The 17014-nt window shown below is 55.5% G+C and overlaps 6 protein-coding genes across 6 annotated transcripts; 3 read left to right on the top strand and 3 right to left on the bottom strand.

Annotated features, from left to right (window-relative positions):
- Positions 1-1558: 1558 nt before the first annotated feature.
- On the top strand, positions 1559-3442 carry CDEST_09965 (uncharacterized protein). Its single transcript, XM_062926123.1, has 2 exons — positions 1559-1936; positions 1991-3442. Exons 1-2 carry the CDS (start codon positions 1889-1891, stop codon positions 2921-2923), a joined length of 981 nt encoding a protein of 326 aa, XP_062782174.1. The 5' UTR covers positions 1559-1888; the 3' UTR covers positions 2924-3442.
- Positions 3443-3570: 128 nt separating this feature from the next.
- CDEST_09964 (Putative methyltransferase type 11, S-adenosyl-L-methionine-dependent methyltransferase superfamily) lies at positions 3571-5270 on the top strand. The gene is made up of 4 exons (XM_062926122.1): positions 3571-4298; positions 4453-4463; positions 4539-4624; positions 4687-5270. Exons 1-4 carry the CDS (start codon positions 3948-3950, stop codon positions 5115-5117), a joined length of 879 nt encoding a protein of 292 aa, XP_062782173.1. The 5' UTR covers positions 3571-3947; the 3' UTR covers positions 5118-5270.
- Positions 5194-5953, bottom strand: CDEST_09963 (Putative sm-like protein Lsm6/SmF). Its single transcript, XM_062926121.1, has 3 exons — positions 5695-5953; positions 5471-5584; positions 5194-5409 (listed from the first exon to the last, which is right to left on the bottom strand). Exons 1-3 carry the CDS (start codon positions 5804-5806, stop codon positions 5384-5386), a joined length of 252 nt encoding a protein of 83 aa, XP_062782172.1. The 5' UTR covers positions 5807-5953; the 3' UTR covers positions 5194-5383.
- Positions 5954-6232: 279 nt separating this feature from the next.
- Positions 6233-8691, top strand: CDEST_09962 (Putative Ubiquitin-like domain-containing protein). Its single transcript, XM_062926120.1, has 3 exons — positions 6233-6415; positions 6479-6962; positions 7035-8691. The coding sequence occupies exons 2-3, from the start codon at positions 6664-6666 to the stop codon at positions 8185-8187; spliced, it is 1452 nt and encodes a 483-aa protein (XP_062782171.1). The 5' UTR covers positions 6233-6415; positions 6479-6663; the 3' UTR covers positions 8188-8691.
- On the bottom strand, positions 6233-15224 carry CDEST_09961 (Putative ankyrin repeat-containing domain superfamily). The gene is made up of 11 exons (XM_062926119.1): positions 14922-15224; positions 13876-14629; positions 13804-13823; positions 13262-13744; positions 13168-13214; positions 11065-13117; positions 10237-11010; positions 9934-10181; positions 7032-9883; positions 6477-6958; positions 6233-6413 (listed from the first exon to the last, which is right to left on the bottom strand). The coding sequence occupies exons 2-9, from the start codon at positions 14551-14553 to the stop codon at positions 8730-8732; spliced, it is 5457 nt and encodes a 1818-aa protein (XP_062782170.1). The 5' UTR covers positions 14554-14629; positions 14922-15224; the 3' UTR covers positions 6233-6413; positions 6477-6958; positions 7032-8729.
- Positions 15225-15773: 549 nt separating this feature from the next.
- Positions 15774-16883, bottom strand: CDEST_09960 (Putative Acylphosphatase-like domain-containing protein). Its single transcript, XM_062926118.1, has 5 exons — positions 16755-16883; positions 16668-16701; positions 16544-16556; positions 16373-16442; positions 15774-16261 (listed from the first exon to the last, which is right to left on the bottom strand). Exons 1-5 carry the CDS (start codon positions 16764-16766, stop codon positions 16112-16114), a joined length of 279 nt encoding a protein of 92 aa, XP_062782169.1. The 5' UTR covers positions 16767-16883; the 3' UTR covers positions 15774-16111.
- Positions 16884-17014: the final 131 nt, after the last annotated feature.

Below are 17014 nucleotides of genomic sequence, written 5' to 3'. Positions count from 1 at the left end.
CTCCGGGGGCAGCGCGACCGAAGCAGCCAGTAGAGCCCCGAGGCGGTGCACTACGCTGAACTCGGCCCTGCGTCCTTCTCCCGCCCATCGGCCGCATCAGATGCCAATGGTTCGGGGAGTATTGCATCAACAGAACGCAGCACCACAGAGACGACCAGGCAGGCGTACATAACGAAACCAGAGGGCATACCGCACCTGTGGAATGCCCGAGGCCACAGGTACGTCGACCAGAAATGACCTGAGGTTCCAGATAGGCAACAAACCAGACTCAGCAGCGCGAGAACGTGGCGGAATGTGTGGCTTGCCTACTCCCGCAAACATACAAAAGAGCGCAGCAGAGGCGGACCAGAACGACAGAGAGGAAGCTTCAATCGCTTCAGAGGGGGGACAGAGACGACAACAACAACAGCTTGGCTGTCGCGGTCTGATAATCAGGTGTGGCTTGCGTTTCCGCCCATCCTTCGGTGCCCAAGTGGGCAGAGCTAAAGCAACCCGTGCCTGTACCTTGCATTCCGCAAACGGCCATTTGAGACCACTTCCGCCGTTTGCTGCGTCTGTCCGTCGACAGGTCCCCACACAAGCTCTCACTCCAGGGATGGCGTCTAGTTACGGATGCGCACTTTCAATTTGTTTTGCCGCCTCAAGCCTTCCGTGTGCCAGTGGACGAGGTGTCCCACGCCGAATCTAAGCATTCTGACATGGCCGGTAACGCAAGAGCAAGACTGCCAACCGAGCGGGAGCCTTCCCAAACCGCCGTCCACCAAACGCAAACAGGTCTAGTCTAGCAGCAGCTTGTCGTGATCCGCGGCATGGGTGCCTGGGTGATGGAAGGGCAGGGATGGCCCAGACGGATGCCGTGCTGCGGGCATGAGTGCGCGAGCAGCGCTCAAGAGGATATACTCCACGACCCCATTCCCACCACATCCGACTTGCAGACCCGACCTCTTTCGGATAGACTTTGACGGACATGGCTTGTATTTCACTCACACTCGCACGTCCTCGGTCGGCCTCCCATCTCCACTTGGGCGATGGAGGAAGACCAGCCACTGACACTCTCTGCCCGAGACGGACGCCGGCTCCCACTTTTGTCGGTCTCGTCCTAGTCCATTAGCTCATCGAGGTCCAGACCTAGCTCCCAACGAGCTCGTCCATGATGGACGTGGACGTGGAAGTGGACGTGGACGGCCATGATTGAGGTGAAGTGTGTTGCTTGCTGCTAGTATCCGTAAGATACATAACCTGCCGCCATCCGTCCGACCACTGGAGCCAAGATTCTGCATCTCATCCACGTTCTCGTTTTCTTTACACCGCCGCGAGACCCCTGGGCGCCTCTTGTATTCCTCGCTGCCCCTCCTGATACGAGATCGCTTCTATTCGCGTCTCGTGTAACCAATACTCGACAACATTGCGGCAACCTTGTTGGAAACTGACCGGCGCCTTTACATCACCTTCGAACAAACATAAACCTCGCTCACTTAGTCTTCAAAAAGTCAAGGCGCTTCACTCAGCTTGTATCTTTTTTCTTCTTCTCTTTTTTGTTTTTGTTTTGGCTGTGCTAGGATCTTGCCACCTGACACCGTTCGTCCCGACTGCCACTCGCCGCATTCGAACAAGACGACACCGGACCAGTCCGATTGCAGAACATCAAGACGTCACCCACCCCAGGCCGAGAAGCGACTTCAGTCGAAAGAAGCCTCTTTTCCTCCACCTGTTCTCCCAGTTCATGAGGAGAGCCGTGCTCACCTCGATCCATTCACCTCGGCCACTTTTCATCTGATATCGCGCACCTTCCTCGCCTGCCCACCCGGACCCTGAGAGCACGTCGTCCACTTGGCCAAGATCAAGCATCCCGCTCTGTTTTGTATCGTTACGAACAAAATTTCTTACGATGAGTAAATTCTTCGTCTCCTGGGAGCTGTGGCAGCAGATGACCTTCGTAAGTCAACCCTCCCATCCACTCTCATTGCCTTGACTAACGTCCACTGCCCAGATCCTAGCCTTGGCCATCTGCGTTGTCTTCATCATTGGTTTCATCAAGCTATGGTGGACAAACAGATACATTGCGAAGATCGAGATTATTGACGCCGAGAAGAGAGCGCACGCTGCGGAGCTCGAATCAACCGGTCTGCCGCCACCCCCACGGAAGCAATCCGACATCCCATTCGGCGTCCGCGCCATTCAGTCCGGAATTGAGGTCGACGGAATCTGGATCTCTCGCCCCAATACGCCGTCCCTCGACTCTCCTCCCAACTCAGCCAAGGGTAAGGGAAAATATGTCGCTCAGGGTCCTATTTCGCCTGCCTCGACGATTTCCGACCCCTTTGGTTCCCCAACTTCGTCCCGCGGCGGTACCGGCCCTCAAACATACCGTCCCAAGTCTTCCCACAACCCCGTTTCCAGCAGAGCCGACGCCCTGAGCCAGCTTGAAGGCAAGCCTCAGGATTCTCCTGCCTACGCCACATACCAGCCCCGAGGCGGCAAGGAGTCCTCCGAGGCCTCGGACGAGGCCGGAAGCCCCGTCAGTCCCATCGATCGCTCTTCGTACAACGGCATCGACGTTCGGGTGCCCATTCGCGCCTCCCCTGTCAACCGTCACCTGAACAACGTCCGCAATGTTAGCGGAGGCAAGCCGCAGCCCGTGACGGGTCACGGTGTCCGCGCCCTCAGCGGTAGTCTCCAGAACCCCAAGAACGGCAAGGGCTATGCTACTATTCCTCAGATATCGCCTGGCGCAGGCGATTTTTCCGACCCCTTCGCGACCCCTTCTCGGTCGCCGGTCAACACCCCCAGTGCTGACCAAGCTCACCTTCACTCCCAACAGGGCCCTCACGTGAAGTTCGCGCCCGATGAGTACATCAGCAGCCAGCGCTACCCTAGTGATGGCAGCAGCGGTACCAGCGGAAGCAGCAGCCATCGCCCTTAGGGAGGACGGGGGCTTGGAACTGACACCAAAGCAGGGGAGCATTCAGCCGGACTGGAAGTAGACTGGGAGCAGCATTGGATAGTAAAGCGATTTGTCACATTTGTCCCGCGAGGCCCTCACACACTGGAGATTAATATCGTACACTGTATCATTAACAAGGCTGCAACAATGGCGGCAGCAGGAAGGAACCCAGCGAGGGATGTGGATTTTTCCACCTCGTGCCACTGCGAGGATGGGTCAGGATGGCGTTCAGGCATGTAAAAAAAAAGAAAAAAAGGAAGGGACGATGGGATCTGAATCTCTCGTCGACCCTCCTCCTCCTCCCCCGAGGACGGGAGAGGAGAGTCCGACTATCCTTAAGCACAGACGCGCACAGCATTCATATCGGAATAAAGAACAAACAGAAAGACCGCACGACCTTTGGTTCTGCTTGAAATACTGTGCAGACTTCGAAAGACGCTCCCGCCCGAATTGTGACGTTGGGAAAAAAGATATCTGATACCTCTGTGAAGAAAGGAGGGCGAGAAACATCATTCGCCAGGGAATGGGGTGCTCGGCCCCCACCCACATCTGCGCTCCGGCCTTCGGCGTCCGTCCGCGATCTCGGCACCGGCGCCGGTTATGCGAGCGACGAAACCCCGCCACCTACCTTCGAACCCAACTCCCCTCATCACATCCGCCCCACACCCCAGGACATGACGTGCGGGAGGAAGGAAGACAAGAGGGACTGAGTTTACTTGGCTGCGAGAAATAACCGCTACGGTTTGCTAATCCCGGTATTCGATACAAACAATATCGCGCAATCGCCTCGTCTCGGAGCCCTTCTTTTTCTTTTCTTTTCTTTTGGCCCACGTCGGCCGAAGCTTGTCTCCGCATAACCAAGATCACGTACGCATACTACAGAGTACCTAGACAGGTTATTTGGTTCTTGCACATCGCATCCAGTCGCGTTCCGCTCGACGCAAATACACCCAAAACAAAACAAAAAGGAAGGAAGGACAGTTTACGAAACACTACAGTGGCCATGTCCCCCACGACCCTCCACCAGGGCGCGACAAAGGGCTTCGCCGACGCCGCCACCTACGACGCCTACCGGCCCTCGTACCCGCCTGGGGCGACGCAGAGATTCCTCTCGCATCTGCGCCTCGCCGACGTCCCGCACGCCCGGGTCCTGGACCTCGCGGCGGGCACGGGTAAGATGACCGAGGTGCTGGCGGCGCGGCATGAGGGGTTCGAGGTCGTGGCTGTCGAGCCGCACGAGGGCATGCGCGCCGAGCTCGAGAGGAAGGGGCTGTCCGGGGTCGAGGTGAAGGACGGGTTCGCGTCCAGGCTGCCGCTGGACGAGGAGTGGGGGGATGGCGCCATCGTTGCGCAGGTGAGTTTCTGTCTCCTGAGCATGTTGGGTCTGGAGCCGACATCGAAAGCAGGAGGGGACCTGTGGTGTGTGTGTGTGTGTGTGTGTGTGTATTTGTTTGTGTGGTTGAATAGTATGCTGGAGGAGACTACCGCTGACTTGTGTTCCTGAGTAGGCTTTTCACTGGTGAGTTGCATGGCTGTGATAAGATTGAAAGACATGGAAATGGTGCATGCCTCCTGACTCATATCGAACAACTAGGTTTGCAACGCCAGAGTCACTGAAGGAGATCCACCGCGTCCTGAAGCCGACCGCCGTGCTGGGCCTGATCTGGAACATTGAGGATTGTAAGTCTCTCTTCCCCGGGTGCAACCCCTCACCATCTGACGCCTCTTCTGCGAAACAAAAGACAATAAGCCGCAGCACTGGGAGGCCAGCACAACGTGGGAGAAGGCCCTCAACGAGCTCGTTTTCAGCCTCGGCTCCGATGGCCAGCCGCGGTTCCGCGACTTCGTCTGGAAGGACGTGTTTGACAGCCAGCTCGACTCGAACCCGCTGCGCGCCGTCAAGGACGTCGTACTCGAGGGCGGCCGCAAGATGCCCCTGTTCTCGGTGCCCGTCGGCGAGGAGAAGGTGCCGTTCACGACGTGGCTGACACCCGAGGCCATATGGAACCGGCTGCGGACGCTGAGCCAAGTCGCAGTGCTCCAAGGAGAGGCCGCGGGCGCGTTCAAGGCGCGGTTCGACGCCATTCTGGGTGGCGAGAGCGTGGAGAGGAACGAGAGGGGGGAGGTTGCGCTGCACGGGGTCACGTACTTTGCGTGGACTTCGAGGCTGTAGGCGATGAGGGCAAGCCAGCGCGCCTGGCCTCGTTCTTAGTGGGTTCGTTTACCTTCCTTGGGCAGCATGCGAGCAAGTGGTTGTGGAATTGAGGGTATATATTTGTTTTGGGTTGATTTCATAGATCCTCTCTGCGATGAATTGCTTCTTGATGAGAAACAAGTTCAACAACGTCTCTGCCCCGTGCCCGAGCCCGAGCCCGAGCCCGAGCCCGAGCCCGCGGCCCCTTCTCGATCCATGGTTGACATGTTTTCATCCGCCGTTCCCTAGGAGTCTGCAGAGATGTACATGACTGCGACCGGATGTCAGCACTCTGATGCAACGCATGGACCGATAGGTCATGCTTGGCTCACCGTTGTTTCCTCTCACGAATGCGTCGCCGTACGACCGCCTCTTGGCGCCGTTGACGTACTCCTCCGTCTTCTCCAGTGCTATGTTCATATATCCATCGACGGACTGCAGCTCACCTGCGATAGCATCCCGTCGTCAGCGCGGGCTCTTCAAAAGGAGGTCTAGAGGCATCGTCCCGTTCCGGTTCACCATTGTAAGACAGAGGGCCTGGGGAGGGCTCACTCACCCTTGTAGACGACGCCCGAGTTGAGCTTCACGGTGACGGGGTTGCCGATGATGTCGCTGAGGAAGCTGGAAGGGTCCTTGCCCTCGCCCTGGCTGATGCTTCCGTTCTCCATTTCTGCGGTTTTTGTGTAGTACGAGAAGATTACGGGTGGTTGCCAGTGCTCTCGATTGCTCAATGGTCGTGGTGAGATGATTCGTGGTGTTGACGTGAGTGAGGCTGGCGGACGTCAAACGTAATGAACATGTTCGCAGAATTGGTGGCACCTGGCGACGATGGCGTCCGTGTGGAGCCGGCCGACAGCGTAAAAAAGGTACATCCCGACAAGTATCCGTAACGTCCGTCCGTCCCTTTCCTTGCCTCGATCGCTGAGAGCTGTTAGTGCCCCTTCCCCGGGGCGGACTGGGAACCCCTGGGCCATCCCCTGAACTTAGCTTGTCCCAGGGTGGCTCGCACTGTAAGGCTACCCGAACGGCGCACTTCTCACCGCGGAAAAGTGTGCAGGGCGAACCACCAACGCTAAGGCTTCCTCCTCCAGTGGGATCCAGCAATTCAATATTTGCTCTCACCACGGAAACGACGCTCTTCCCTCAGACGGCCAGGACACCCCCAACCCAGGAAATGCGTCCGAGGACGCCTTTTCCCTGATTCCCCTCCCTTTCAATTCATCGCATTGCTCATGATGCTTGTCCCCGTTGCCTCTTTCGCTTGAGAATAGCCTCCGGTGCGTCCCCCCTCACTGTGGCCTGGCTTCTTGTTCTTCATGCCAACAACTATAAAAATACAGTACCTAGCTGCATGAAAGCTTTTGTCGAAAAGTCACCGTGATAGCCTCTCCCTCTCGAAAATCACCGACCGACCCATGCAGCTCGCATCGCATTGCATTGCATAGCGACCCAATCTGAAGCTCCCCTTTTCTTTACTGTTCAGTGAACAAAAAGGCATCTCATCTACCTCGAGAAAGAGACAGGCATGGCCGACGCAGCGAAGCCCAAGAGGCGCCTCCCTTTCAAACCCACCGCGCTGCGCCAAAAGTCGGACCCAAAACCTGCGCTCAAGGATAATGGCGACGAAGACGACGACGACGATGGCCTCAACCTGTTCAAGCGCTCCGCCGAGTTCTTTCCCGTCGCTGTGGCAGAGCAGGAGCGGCGCATGAAGCGGAAGCAGGCCGAGCGAGAGAAGGGCTCACAAGCGCGGTCACCGGACGTCGAGACGAAGCCTGCGCCTAGGGCCAGCGAGGAACCTGGAAGGAGAGACGAGGATTCTAGGTACGGACTTACATCCTCCTTCCGGAGTTCAAGTTGCGCATCGATCGAACGCTAACGTGTCTCCGACAACAGAGAACTGGGGACGCCGCCCTCGAAACGATCGCGAACGAGCGACGAGTCCCCCCAGTCGAGGGTCAAGTTGTCCCCGACCAAGCGCCGCGACGGCACCGAAACGCCCTCGAAGCGCATGACCCGGGCCGCCGCGTCGCGGACGCCGCGGAAGCAGGAGGTGATACCCACGAAACCCGTCATCTCGATCGACGACAGCGACGACGATCCCGATGAGGAAGATGGGGGTCGGCCGGAAGATGACGATGACGACGATATCTACGAGGCCTCGCCAATACGCAAATTCAACCGTCGGCGACAAACCTCAGAGCCCGCGAACTCGCCCCCCCTGGTCATTGACATAGACAGCCCATCCGCCGAGGGAGGACATAGCGAAGACGACCCCGCGCCCCCCCAAGAGGAAGACGACGACGAGTTCAAGGAATACGTCCAGCGCGCGATGGAACGCAAAAAGGCGCTCGAGCAGGAGGCCAACCAGACCGTCAACGTTCTCGTCACGTCCGACATCCCGGGCACCAAGGAGAGGCAGTTTCGCTTCACTCTCGTCAAGCCCCTCAAGATTCTCCGCAACGCTTGGATCGACGTCCAGGAGGGCCGCCTGGGAATTCCGCGCGCCGACCTCGAGAGCGTCTTCCTCACGTGGCGCGGGCACGAGTTGTATGACTTGACAACGCTGCACAGTCTCGACCTCGCCGGCACGTTCCGCAGGAGCGGTGGCGGCAGCGATGCCGATGCGGGCGAGGGGTTCCGGAACGACTGGACAAACGTGCATATGCAGATGTGGACACGCGAGTTATGGGAGGAGCACGAACGGCAAGAGGCCCGGAGGCGGCGCCACGACATTGGGGAATACTCGGACGACGAAGGGCCTGGTAACGGCGGCGACGAACGGGGGGGCGTACCGCCCGCCGTCGAGCAGGAGGCCGAGAAGAAGATCAAGGTGCTTCTCAAGACCAAGACAGACGAGCCGCTCAAGACGTCGGTGCGGCCGTCGACGACCGTCGGGACCATCATGGCGCTGTTCCGCAAGATGCGCGGGCTAGCGGCCGACGCGCCCATCTCGCTCATGTTTGACGGCGATGAGCTCGAGGAAGACATGACGGTCGAGGATGCTGACATTGGCGACATGGAGACGATTGAGGTCTACATAAGATGAGGCCGCTTTCCATCCCTCCCCTACCCCGCTAAATCCAAAGTGATAGCTTGCTTTGCCGTGAGCAAATTTTTGGATTGCGGACGCAGCTACGATCTGAGGTACCGAGAACGAGGGACTGGGAGTTGGGATCCAGAGTTGGGATTTATTAGAGATACCCCGGGAGTTCCGAATCATGTTTTCTTCAATTGTGGGCGAGCTACCTACCGCGAACGATCATAGCGGTAGGTAGCGTTGGAACAACAACAAAAAAAAGCCTAAAAATAAGTCTTGGGCCTTCACGCAGTGAGCTTTATTTCATACCACAAGTCACATCCAACAACCCCCCCTTTCCGGCCAGCCCGCGAGGATCAGAAATCGGCTTGATATTATCAGTTATAACGTTATGCCAATTTGTTTGGTAATATCTTGTCAAGTTGTCCTCGAGTGTCTGATCAAGAAGTAACTCCTTGATCGTATTTACCCTAACACCCCACCCCACTCCCCATATCACAAACCTCAAATCCCCGACCAAACGTATCTCCGGATGATCCCTCATCTCCCACTTATTCCCAGGACACTGCTCGAACCTGCAGTCCTGTCTCTTGCTGCAGCCACGACACTCGTTCTTGACCTTGTCCTTGAGGAACGTTCATGCACGCCCGCTGTCGCTGTCGCATCCGCGGTTTGGACGCAAAGCCATCCTTGTACTTATACCCGGTCTCGTCCTCCTCCGAATCGGCGTCCTCGTCCTGTCGCACTGTGATGCTGAAGTACCTGCTCGCGTTGTACTTCTCGCCCAGACGCTTCGCAACGTCGTTGGCCTCGTTAAGGGAGACGAGGCGGCGCTTGTCCGGGTGCTGTTCAAGGATGCCACGCATGCCTTCCCAGACCTTTTGCTTGTTGGAGAGTCTGACTGAGCACTTTAGGTTGCCGTTGTCATCGTCGTCGTCGTTCTTGATAAAGGATTCGACGGACCGGCTGACGATAGCGGAAGGGTTGTTTTTGTTGTTGTTGCGGTTGTTGCCTGTTTTAAGCAATATAGGGTTCGGAGCCGTGAACTTTTCGCTGGTGACGTTCTCACGGGCGACCTCGGCGGGCGTGCGGCCTACGGCGTTCTCGCGGTAGAGGAGCTTGGGTTTGTGCCGGATCAGGGCCTCGGTCAGGAGCACATCGTTGGACATGACGGCGGTGTGGAGGGGAGTGTCGCCCGCGCTGTTGAGCATCTCGAGCTCAACGCCCTGGGAGAACTTGAGAAGTAGGTTAAGCACGTCCAGAATATCCTCGTTGTTGTCGTACTTCTTGCCCCAGTAGTATGACGATGATGTCCCACGCGAGATGCAGACTGCGGTGATCCAGGCATGCAGCGGCGTCGTGCCGCTCTCGTGGATGCTATTGCGCTGCTGGCACAGGTGGGAGATGATGCTGGAGGCGACAAGATCCAGGACGGAACCGAGACGACAGGCCTTGGGCCTCCCCTGAAGGGCGGCATGGATGATGTTCTCTCCAGAGCTGTTGCGTGTCATCTGGTTTGCGCCGGCCTCGATGAGGGTCTTTGCGAACTCAAGTCTGCCAAAATAGAAAGCCAGCCATAGGGGCGTGTCGCCGAGAGTAGATTTGTACTCAAGGGAACCTGGGCACGCTTGTACGAGGTACTTGATGACGTTGTTGGTACTTTCCGTAGGGGGCCCCATGACTGCGCAATGGAGAACAAGCTCATCTGCTCTGATGTTAGGACTTGGTCGGGCGTATTACTGAAGGAAGCCTCACTTTTGATGCCAAGCCACTTGGAGACGGCTCGGTCAAACCCTCCAGGTGCTTGGCTGAGCCGCTTCAGCCTGCCATCATCCCGGCCTGCTCTCGACTTTCCGAATTCAACGTAGTGACGGTGAGGAGCATCACCGAGGAACCATTCGACGCTTTCGATGTTGCCGGCGGAGGCAGCATGAAGAAGCGGCGGCGTTTTCACTCCGGTCGATCGGACCACCACGTTTCGTCCGGCCGTCGCCCAGTCCTTTCTGCAATACGGGTCAGTAAGATTATACGTCGATCAAGCGCGGACCTGTTGGATACCTCTTCTTTCCGTAGACCGTAAGACCCTGGTAGTACTTTGACTTCCGCTTTATCTCAAGGCCGCTTTTCTTGACCAGGTTGTCTAGCGGGATTCCCGCACCAGTTCGGCCGATGATCTCTCCAAGAGCTGCAGTCTTGCCGTGCTTGACAGCCCAGAGGAAGTCATCCTCGGGGAATGGGAATCGTCCGCCGGTCTCCTCATCCGGAACCTCGTCGACAAGCTTCTGGGCAGCAAAGTGGCCGGCCATATCGAGAAGCGCCTTCAGCCCGGCATGGTCGTCGTGCTCTAGAACGAAATTGAACAAAGTTTGTGTGGATCCCTTGCAGCTTCTGGTCCTACCGCCCTCGACCATGAAGGGATGGATATTTCGGGTCAGGAACTCCAAGGGTTTGACAGTGGACTTGACTTGCATCGAAACCTGGCCAATGTTCTCGATTGTGAACTTCTTGTCGACGATTTCCGAGATGATCTTGGGTTCATCGGTGGAGTCAACGTCGCTCTCGTACGTCTCGTCACTGCGGTCGTCGGAATCGCCAGTGTCCAGCTTATACCGCGTCGCCCCTTGGTCCTCCGGGGAGTATTGGGCCATGACGATATTTAGGATGGCCGAAGCGACATCGTAGTGGCCTCGGAGATAAGCCAATGAGAACGGGGTGTTGGCTTCGCTGTCGTTCACGGAGATCTTCAGCGGCGGCTCCTCCTGGTTCTTCCCCCAGGCCTGGAGCGTGAGTGATTTGATCTTCTCGATGTCACCAGACCAAGCAGCCTCAAAGCTGTTGCGCAGTCAGCATTCACACCAGAGCTTGTCAGTCGCATGATGTACTTACAGTTCCAAGTAAGCGGCCTTCCTGACGTCAGTGACGTCATTGACGCCATGGAAGGAGAAGACATATCCGTAGTCGCCAGACCTCTTTTCTTCCGATGAAAGGCGCTTCGAGGATCTGCTGTCGGATAAATTGATGTCGGGATACAACTCTTGAAAAGTTTTGCCTCCTTTCGCAATGATGGCCTTCTCCAGCTTCTCAAGCGATTCAACCATATCCTTGATGGCTTCCATCTTCTCGGGAACACCCTTCAACTCGTCGTGCTTCTTCTTGGCATCTTCGTAACGCTCTTGCTGCCTCTCATAGTTGACCTTGAGCGAATGGATATCCTCTGAAACTTGCCAGTGCATGTATGATCCTTTTCCAAACCCTTGAAGGAATTCGTCCATGCCTAACGGTAGCAGGGGCTTCGCCTGTGTGAAATCCTCGCCCTTGTAGCGGCGAAGCTCCTTCAACTGATATTGCACAAGATCAAGAGCCGCCTGACGCTTGTTGTAGTAATACCTCTGGCGCTCGTATTTGATCGCGTGATGAGCTTGGGTTGTCAACGTGTTGGGATCCGCCCCCTTTTCAAGCAAATTCAGAGCCACTTGAGGATCAGGACAACTCTGGATAGCCACAATCAGGGGTTGCTCCGTGTGCAGGTTAAACTTGGTTTTGTTGTCCTCGAACGAGCCAAGACTAGTAGACGCCTTGGAAAACTTGGCGGCCTTTAGCCATGTGTCAAACTCGATCTGGGGATTGGCGCCGGCCTCGAGCAACTTAAGGACGAAAATGGAATCCCCGTTTTCGATGGCCGTATGGATAGGCGCAATCGCCTCGGGACTCCAGTGGTTGTTCGAAAAGACCATGTGGTTGAGAGCCGTTTTGAGGCCGACTTTGTCGTTCTCCCACAATGTGTCAATCATCTCCTGGTTGCCGTTTTCAACATACCGATGGAAAGCAGTACAGCCATTCATGTCGGCTTGGGATGAGCTGGCACCAAGACTCATCAGGAGAAGAGCCATTGACTTAGCTTTTTCGATGGGGAGCGACAGCGCAAGTGAAAGCGTCAGTATGGCCGCCGTGGGTTTCTTGTCTGAATCGAGGAACTTGACGGGTAGGAGAGCATCGCTGCCGTAATCGCAAAGAACCTTAACGGCATCCTCGTGTCCCCCGGAAATGGCGAGATGGAGAGGTGAGCAGGGCACGTCCCAAGCCAAGACGTCAATCTTGTAGAAGTCGGGCTCGTCTGTCGACTCTTCCAGAACGAGGTCTTCCTTGCTCTTCTCGTTACCGTCCTTGAGGTTGACAAAAGATCCTGTAGCGATTGATGTTGCGTCTGCCTCGGTATTTCCCGCGTCAACCAACTCTATGTCGGAAGGTTCGTCAGATTTGGCATCGCCCTCCGCGTCAATATCATACTCGTCCTGGTTCCGAGTCATCTGGGAGGCAGGTTCCTCCTGCAACCGGGTTCGAACAGCTTTGCGACGACGATCAGCCTTATCATCTTCCTCCTCCTCGTTTGTGATGCTCTTATCCATCAGGATCTTGATCATGTCCGAGTTCCCTAGCTCGGCCGCGAGATGCAGCGCCGTTCTGCCGTCGGCAAGGCGGGCGGTCAGACGAGACCCATGGTCGACGAGACAGCGCACAACCTCGGGCGTCGAGCTGATCACCGCAAGATGAAGGGGCGTACGCCCAGTGTAGTCTCGCTTGTTAGAATCGGCACCCTCCTGGGACAGCCAATCGAGGACCTCATCGACATCGCCATCAACGATACTCTGGCACAGGCGAGCTGTGTTTCCAACATACGCCATGTCGGTCCAGTCATCCTCGGTCAGGGGGTTAAATGAACCGATCTGCTGTCGGCCAGGGTCGTCGATCATGAATGTAACTTTGCCAGAGATGTAGATCTCACCCTCCTTCTTGGCAATCTCGATTTCTTCGGGCGTGACAGGCTTCGGGCAACAGCCGCAGCAATCCTCAATGACGTCCTCGACACGGCCAAAGAATGCAGGATGACGATGCAGATAGACCTCTCTCTGCTCAGGCTGATTCCATTCGGCGTTGAGAACTGACCGACACGTTAGTATATGCGTGAAGTTTGACCCCCAAAATACTCACGAAGGTCTCGAGTGTAGCAAAGCTTCTCGATCTTCTTTGCATGGAAGCTAATCAGGTCAGCAGAGAAAGCCATTAAAAGGGGATATCAACGTACTACTGGCCGTAAGGGACAGTGAAGGTGTGGTAGTTGGAGACATCATTCTCGTCAACCCAGTCCGCGACTTCGTCCTCGTAGCTGTCTTTGATGTTTCCGTTCAGACGGTGGGGATTGAAGCGGTTGGCGGTTGGCCGGCCTCTCTCCTCTCTCCGCTTGTTGAGGTATGTATCCCGGACCGACTGCGTGGGGAGTCGTTCGAGAACCAGAAGTCTTGCGAGACCGAGTGTCCTCTGGAAGCTGCGTTCGAAGATGGTGGGGTCGATGCGGTTTCGCTCAAGCTCCGGCCAGTAGACCTCGAAGTTACGGTGGCTGTACTTGGAAAGACGGTTCTCGTACGACGGACTTCTGCGGGTCAGGTCGATTTGGTTTACCTGAGTGATGAAGCTTCCCAGAGCTCTGGGAGTAACCCAGACCTGCTTCCCGTCATAGGCGCCGCCCGCCGCGTCGATGTCGAATCCTGTAAGGATTTCACCCACAGATCTTGTCGTTAGTTAGCATCGACTCTTAATATTATCATCACCGATACAATATCTACTTACTTGTATACACGCAGGACAATCTGCATTAACGGTCAGCAGTTAAATCAGATGTAGGGCAAGCACAGAATTCACCTGGATGTGGCGAATAGGATATTGCGAAGCTATGGTAATGGCATATTTCGTACGGACAACAGTGACTTCGTTCAAAATAGCGTCGCGGACCGAATTCTCGATCTCTTTTATCTTCTCGACGGCCTCCTCATGGGTGAGACCGTACAAAAATAGGTCAACATCAGACGCCGGGCAGAACTTCTCGTGGTAGTATTCGCGAAGTTTGCGTTTGGAGACGTTGAACTCGGGCGGAACGGGCAGAAGAGTGTTGATGACGGAGGATCCGGCTGCAACAACATTGTCCCAGTTCATGTCGACGAGGGAAGACTCGGAAAAGATGTTGAAGTTCTTCTGAAACTCCTTGATGCCAGAGACCACGGCGGGAGAGCCATTACTACGACGCTTATCGTCCGGGAGGGCCATGATGTAGCGGTCCCTCTCCTCTTGGGTCTCGGCGGCGAGGAATCTAGCGCGCGTCTTGATGTTCTTGGTATCCTCGGTGAAAAGGGGCAAAAGGTTGATGTTGGGGTCGCTGAGGGCGGGATGGTTGCGGTCTTGGGCGAAGACTGATCGGAGCTGAGCTTCATACTTACGATAAGGCTCCAAGATCTCAACCATCTGCTTCTCCGGATGGTCGTGGATGTAGTTTACCAAGGCTCCATGAGGGGCTGGCAACTTCTGATGCTCTGGGGCGAACATGCTGTTGAGATGGGGGCTCTTATCCGGCTCTGGAAAAGGCGAGGGGGCAGTGAAGAGCTGGAGATGGAATATTACTCTGTAATGATTGGGATGAGCTCTGCTGCTGGCAGTCCAGATACCTCGGTTTGCCGGCTTGGAGCTTAGAGACAAGAAGCTTGAGTATGCGAGCTTTTGGAGGCGAGTAGGATAACGAAGATGAGCTGACAGACAGCAAAGGCTAAACAACAAACGGTATGCCTAGTCGACAGACGAAAGCTTGATGAGGAGTTGAAACAGGTGCTGACGGTACAGAATGGAAAAGCACCGAAAAAGAACATGGGGAGTTGAAGCTATGTTATATGATTTTGAAGGCGTCTGGGCTGGCTCACATCTTCACCGGTTGTTTCCCGTTTGCTTCCTGGAAGAGGAGACGGACGGTTGGGTTGGTGCAGACAGAGCTAGGTGCACTGCAAAGTCCCTCCTCAAACGGCCGCTCCGTACATTCTGTTGCCGGGATACGTCAAGGCTCTGGTGGCCAAAGGGGTATCGTTCACATGCCGTAGGTGGCTGTCGCCAAGTGGCTTGTCGTCCAGGCAGGAGACGCGCTGGGAATGAAGGAAAAGAGAGAATAGACACGATGCAGGGGTGCGTGCTGCCTAAACCGCGGGGAGCTTTCGACGCGAAGTCCAGTGACCTCCGGGGGGTGTCTCCACTGTTTCCTCCCGGTCGGCCGCCACAGGCCGCTGTTGCCTGCATGGTGCAATCACATTGTGAGGTGGTCCGAATTTACACGGAACTTTTGCAACCCAGACTTCACAAGGTCCGGTAGGTACGATGGATCTTGAGCCTGTGTTACGTGACTCGTAGGGCATTTCTCCACTGCTTGGCTAGGCAGAACCGTGTCCCATGCCCCCATCACCACGCCATTGAGAACCAATTGACTCTCTCTTCCCCGCCGTCTTCGACAGCTTCATGATTGTCGTGGATCAACAAGTACGTCTGGCCCAATGCTTAATGAATCCAGTTGGTGAGTCATATTTGACACGGCCACGACATGATTAGCGGTTTCTGCTGAAGAGTCCTTGTTGACATGGACATTATCGCATTTCATCAGGCGTTGGCGAACCTTTTCCTTCATCAAATTGGCTCCTTGAGAGCTCTGTACTTCCTAGAGCACTTCTCCCTCTTATGCACACTTGCGGCCTTAAAATTGACGGCGAGACTTCAAAAAAAAAAAAAAACCGTATTTGAGACTGTATTGATGTAATTGTGCTTGTAATATTGTTATGGGAACACATTCATGGTCAAGAGAGTAGCATGCTCGTTTGAGCTCGTGACAGTGGTACGGCGACCCGGACAGCTTGTGATGTCAAGTCATGGGCCCGATAAACCAGTGTTGCCATCTCTTCAATAACATACTCTCCAAGCTGTGATTCAGAGTGACCATGAACAAATCATATGTTGCCCTAGGATATGCTTGTGATGGCCCAAGACCGGGCAGCAAGCCCGTTTCCCGTCTCCGTCTCGCAGCATTTCACTAGCACACCCCTCAGTTGCAGGATCGGTGCCCCGGCACCTCTCATCGTCTGACCAGAAAGTCCTTTTCGTCGTTGACGAGATCCCTTTGCTCCTGGTCGAGTTTGACGACCTTGGCCGACCTCGGCCCCTGATCGATATCTTTGAGAAGCTTCTTCAGCGCGTCCTCGTCACCTTGCGCCTCGCCCTCAACCTATGTCACAGATATGTTAGCCGTTCAATACCCTCAAATCACTTGCAAATCGTCCATTAAACCCCCAAAAACATGTACTATGGTGGTAGTGGCGAATGTGTGCAAACCCACCTTGTTGTTATCCGTGTTGCGACACCACCCTGTGAGTCCATACTCGGTCGCTCTTTTCTGGGTAAAGTAGCTATTCCATTACAGGACAATTAGTAGTTTTGAGCACGCCCAACGAACCTCAATTCGCCCGTGAGACTGAAAAGAATCGTGCAGAGGAGTCTTATCACGAACCGGAACCCCACGCCTGCGTGTGACGTCAGCGTGCTGGAGAGAGGGGAGAAAAGGATTACCACCCCCTCCATCCTTATCCAGACCAGATAAAAGCTCGGAGCTCATCGCGGGGGGATTCACTTACCTTGTACTTGGCCGCCATGGGCCAAAAAGTATATCTAGAATTTGTCACAAATGGCTCATAGTTGATTCACCGAGGAAAACAACATACCCTCTTCGCCATGATGTTTCGTGTTCTCCTTTCCTTTAAAGCCGGGGTGCAGTGCTGGGAGGCGGAATGTAACGAGGTCAAAAGTAGCTCGGAGCTCTCTTAAGCAAAAGAAGCGGGAACAACTCTGAGGTGCAGAGGTGGGAGGTTCCACATCTTGCCACGCACCGATGACATACCAGAACCCCTGTCAAGCTTTCTTCCTCGTGGGCGATTATCGATAGGCTAAACGCCGGCAACTTGTTCGAAATCGGGTCCCTAAT

The sequence above is a fragment of the Colletotrichum destructivum genome, chromosome 6, assembly GCF_034447905.1.
Source record: "Colletotrichum destructivum chromosome 6, complete sequence".
NCBI lineage: Eukaryota > Fungi > Ascomycota > Sordariomycetes > Glomerellales > Glomerellaceae > Colletotrichum > Colletotrichum destructivum.
The sequence above is the reverse complement of the archived record's forward strand: the minus strand, read 5'-3'. Positions and strand labels throughout refer to the sequence as shown.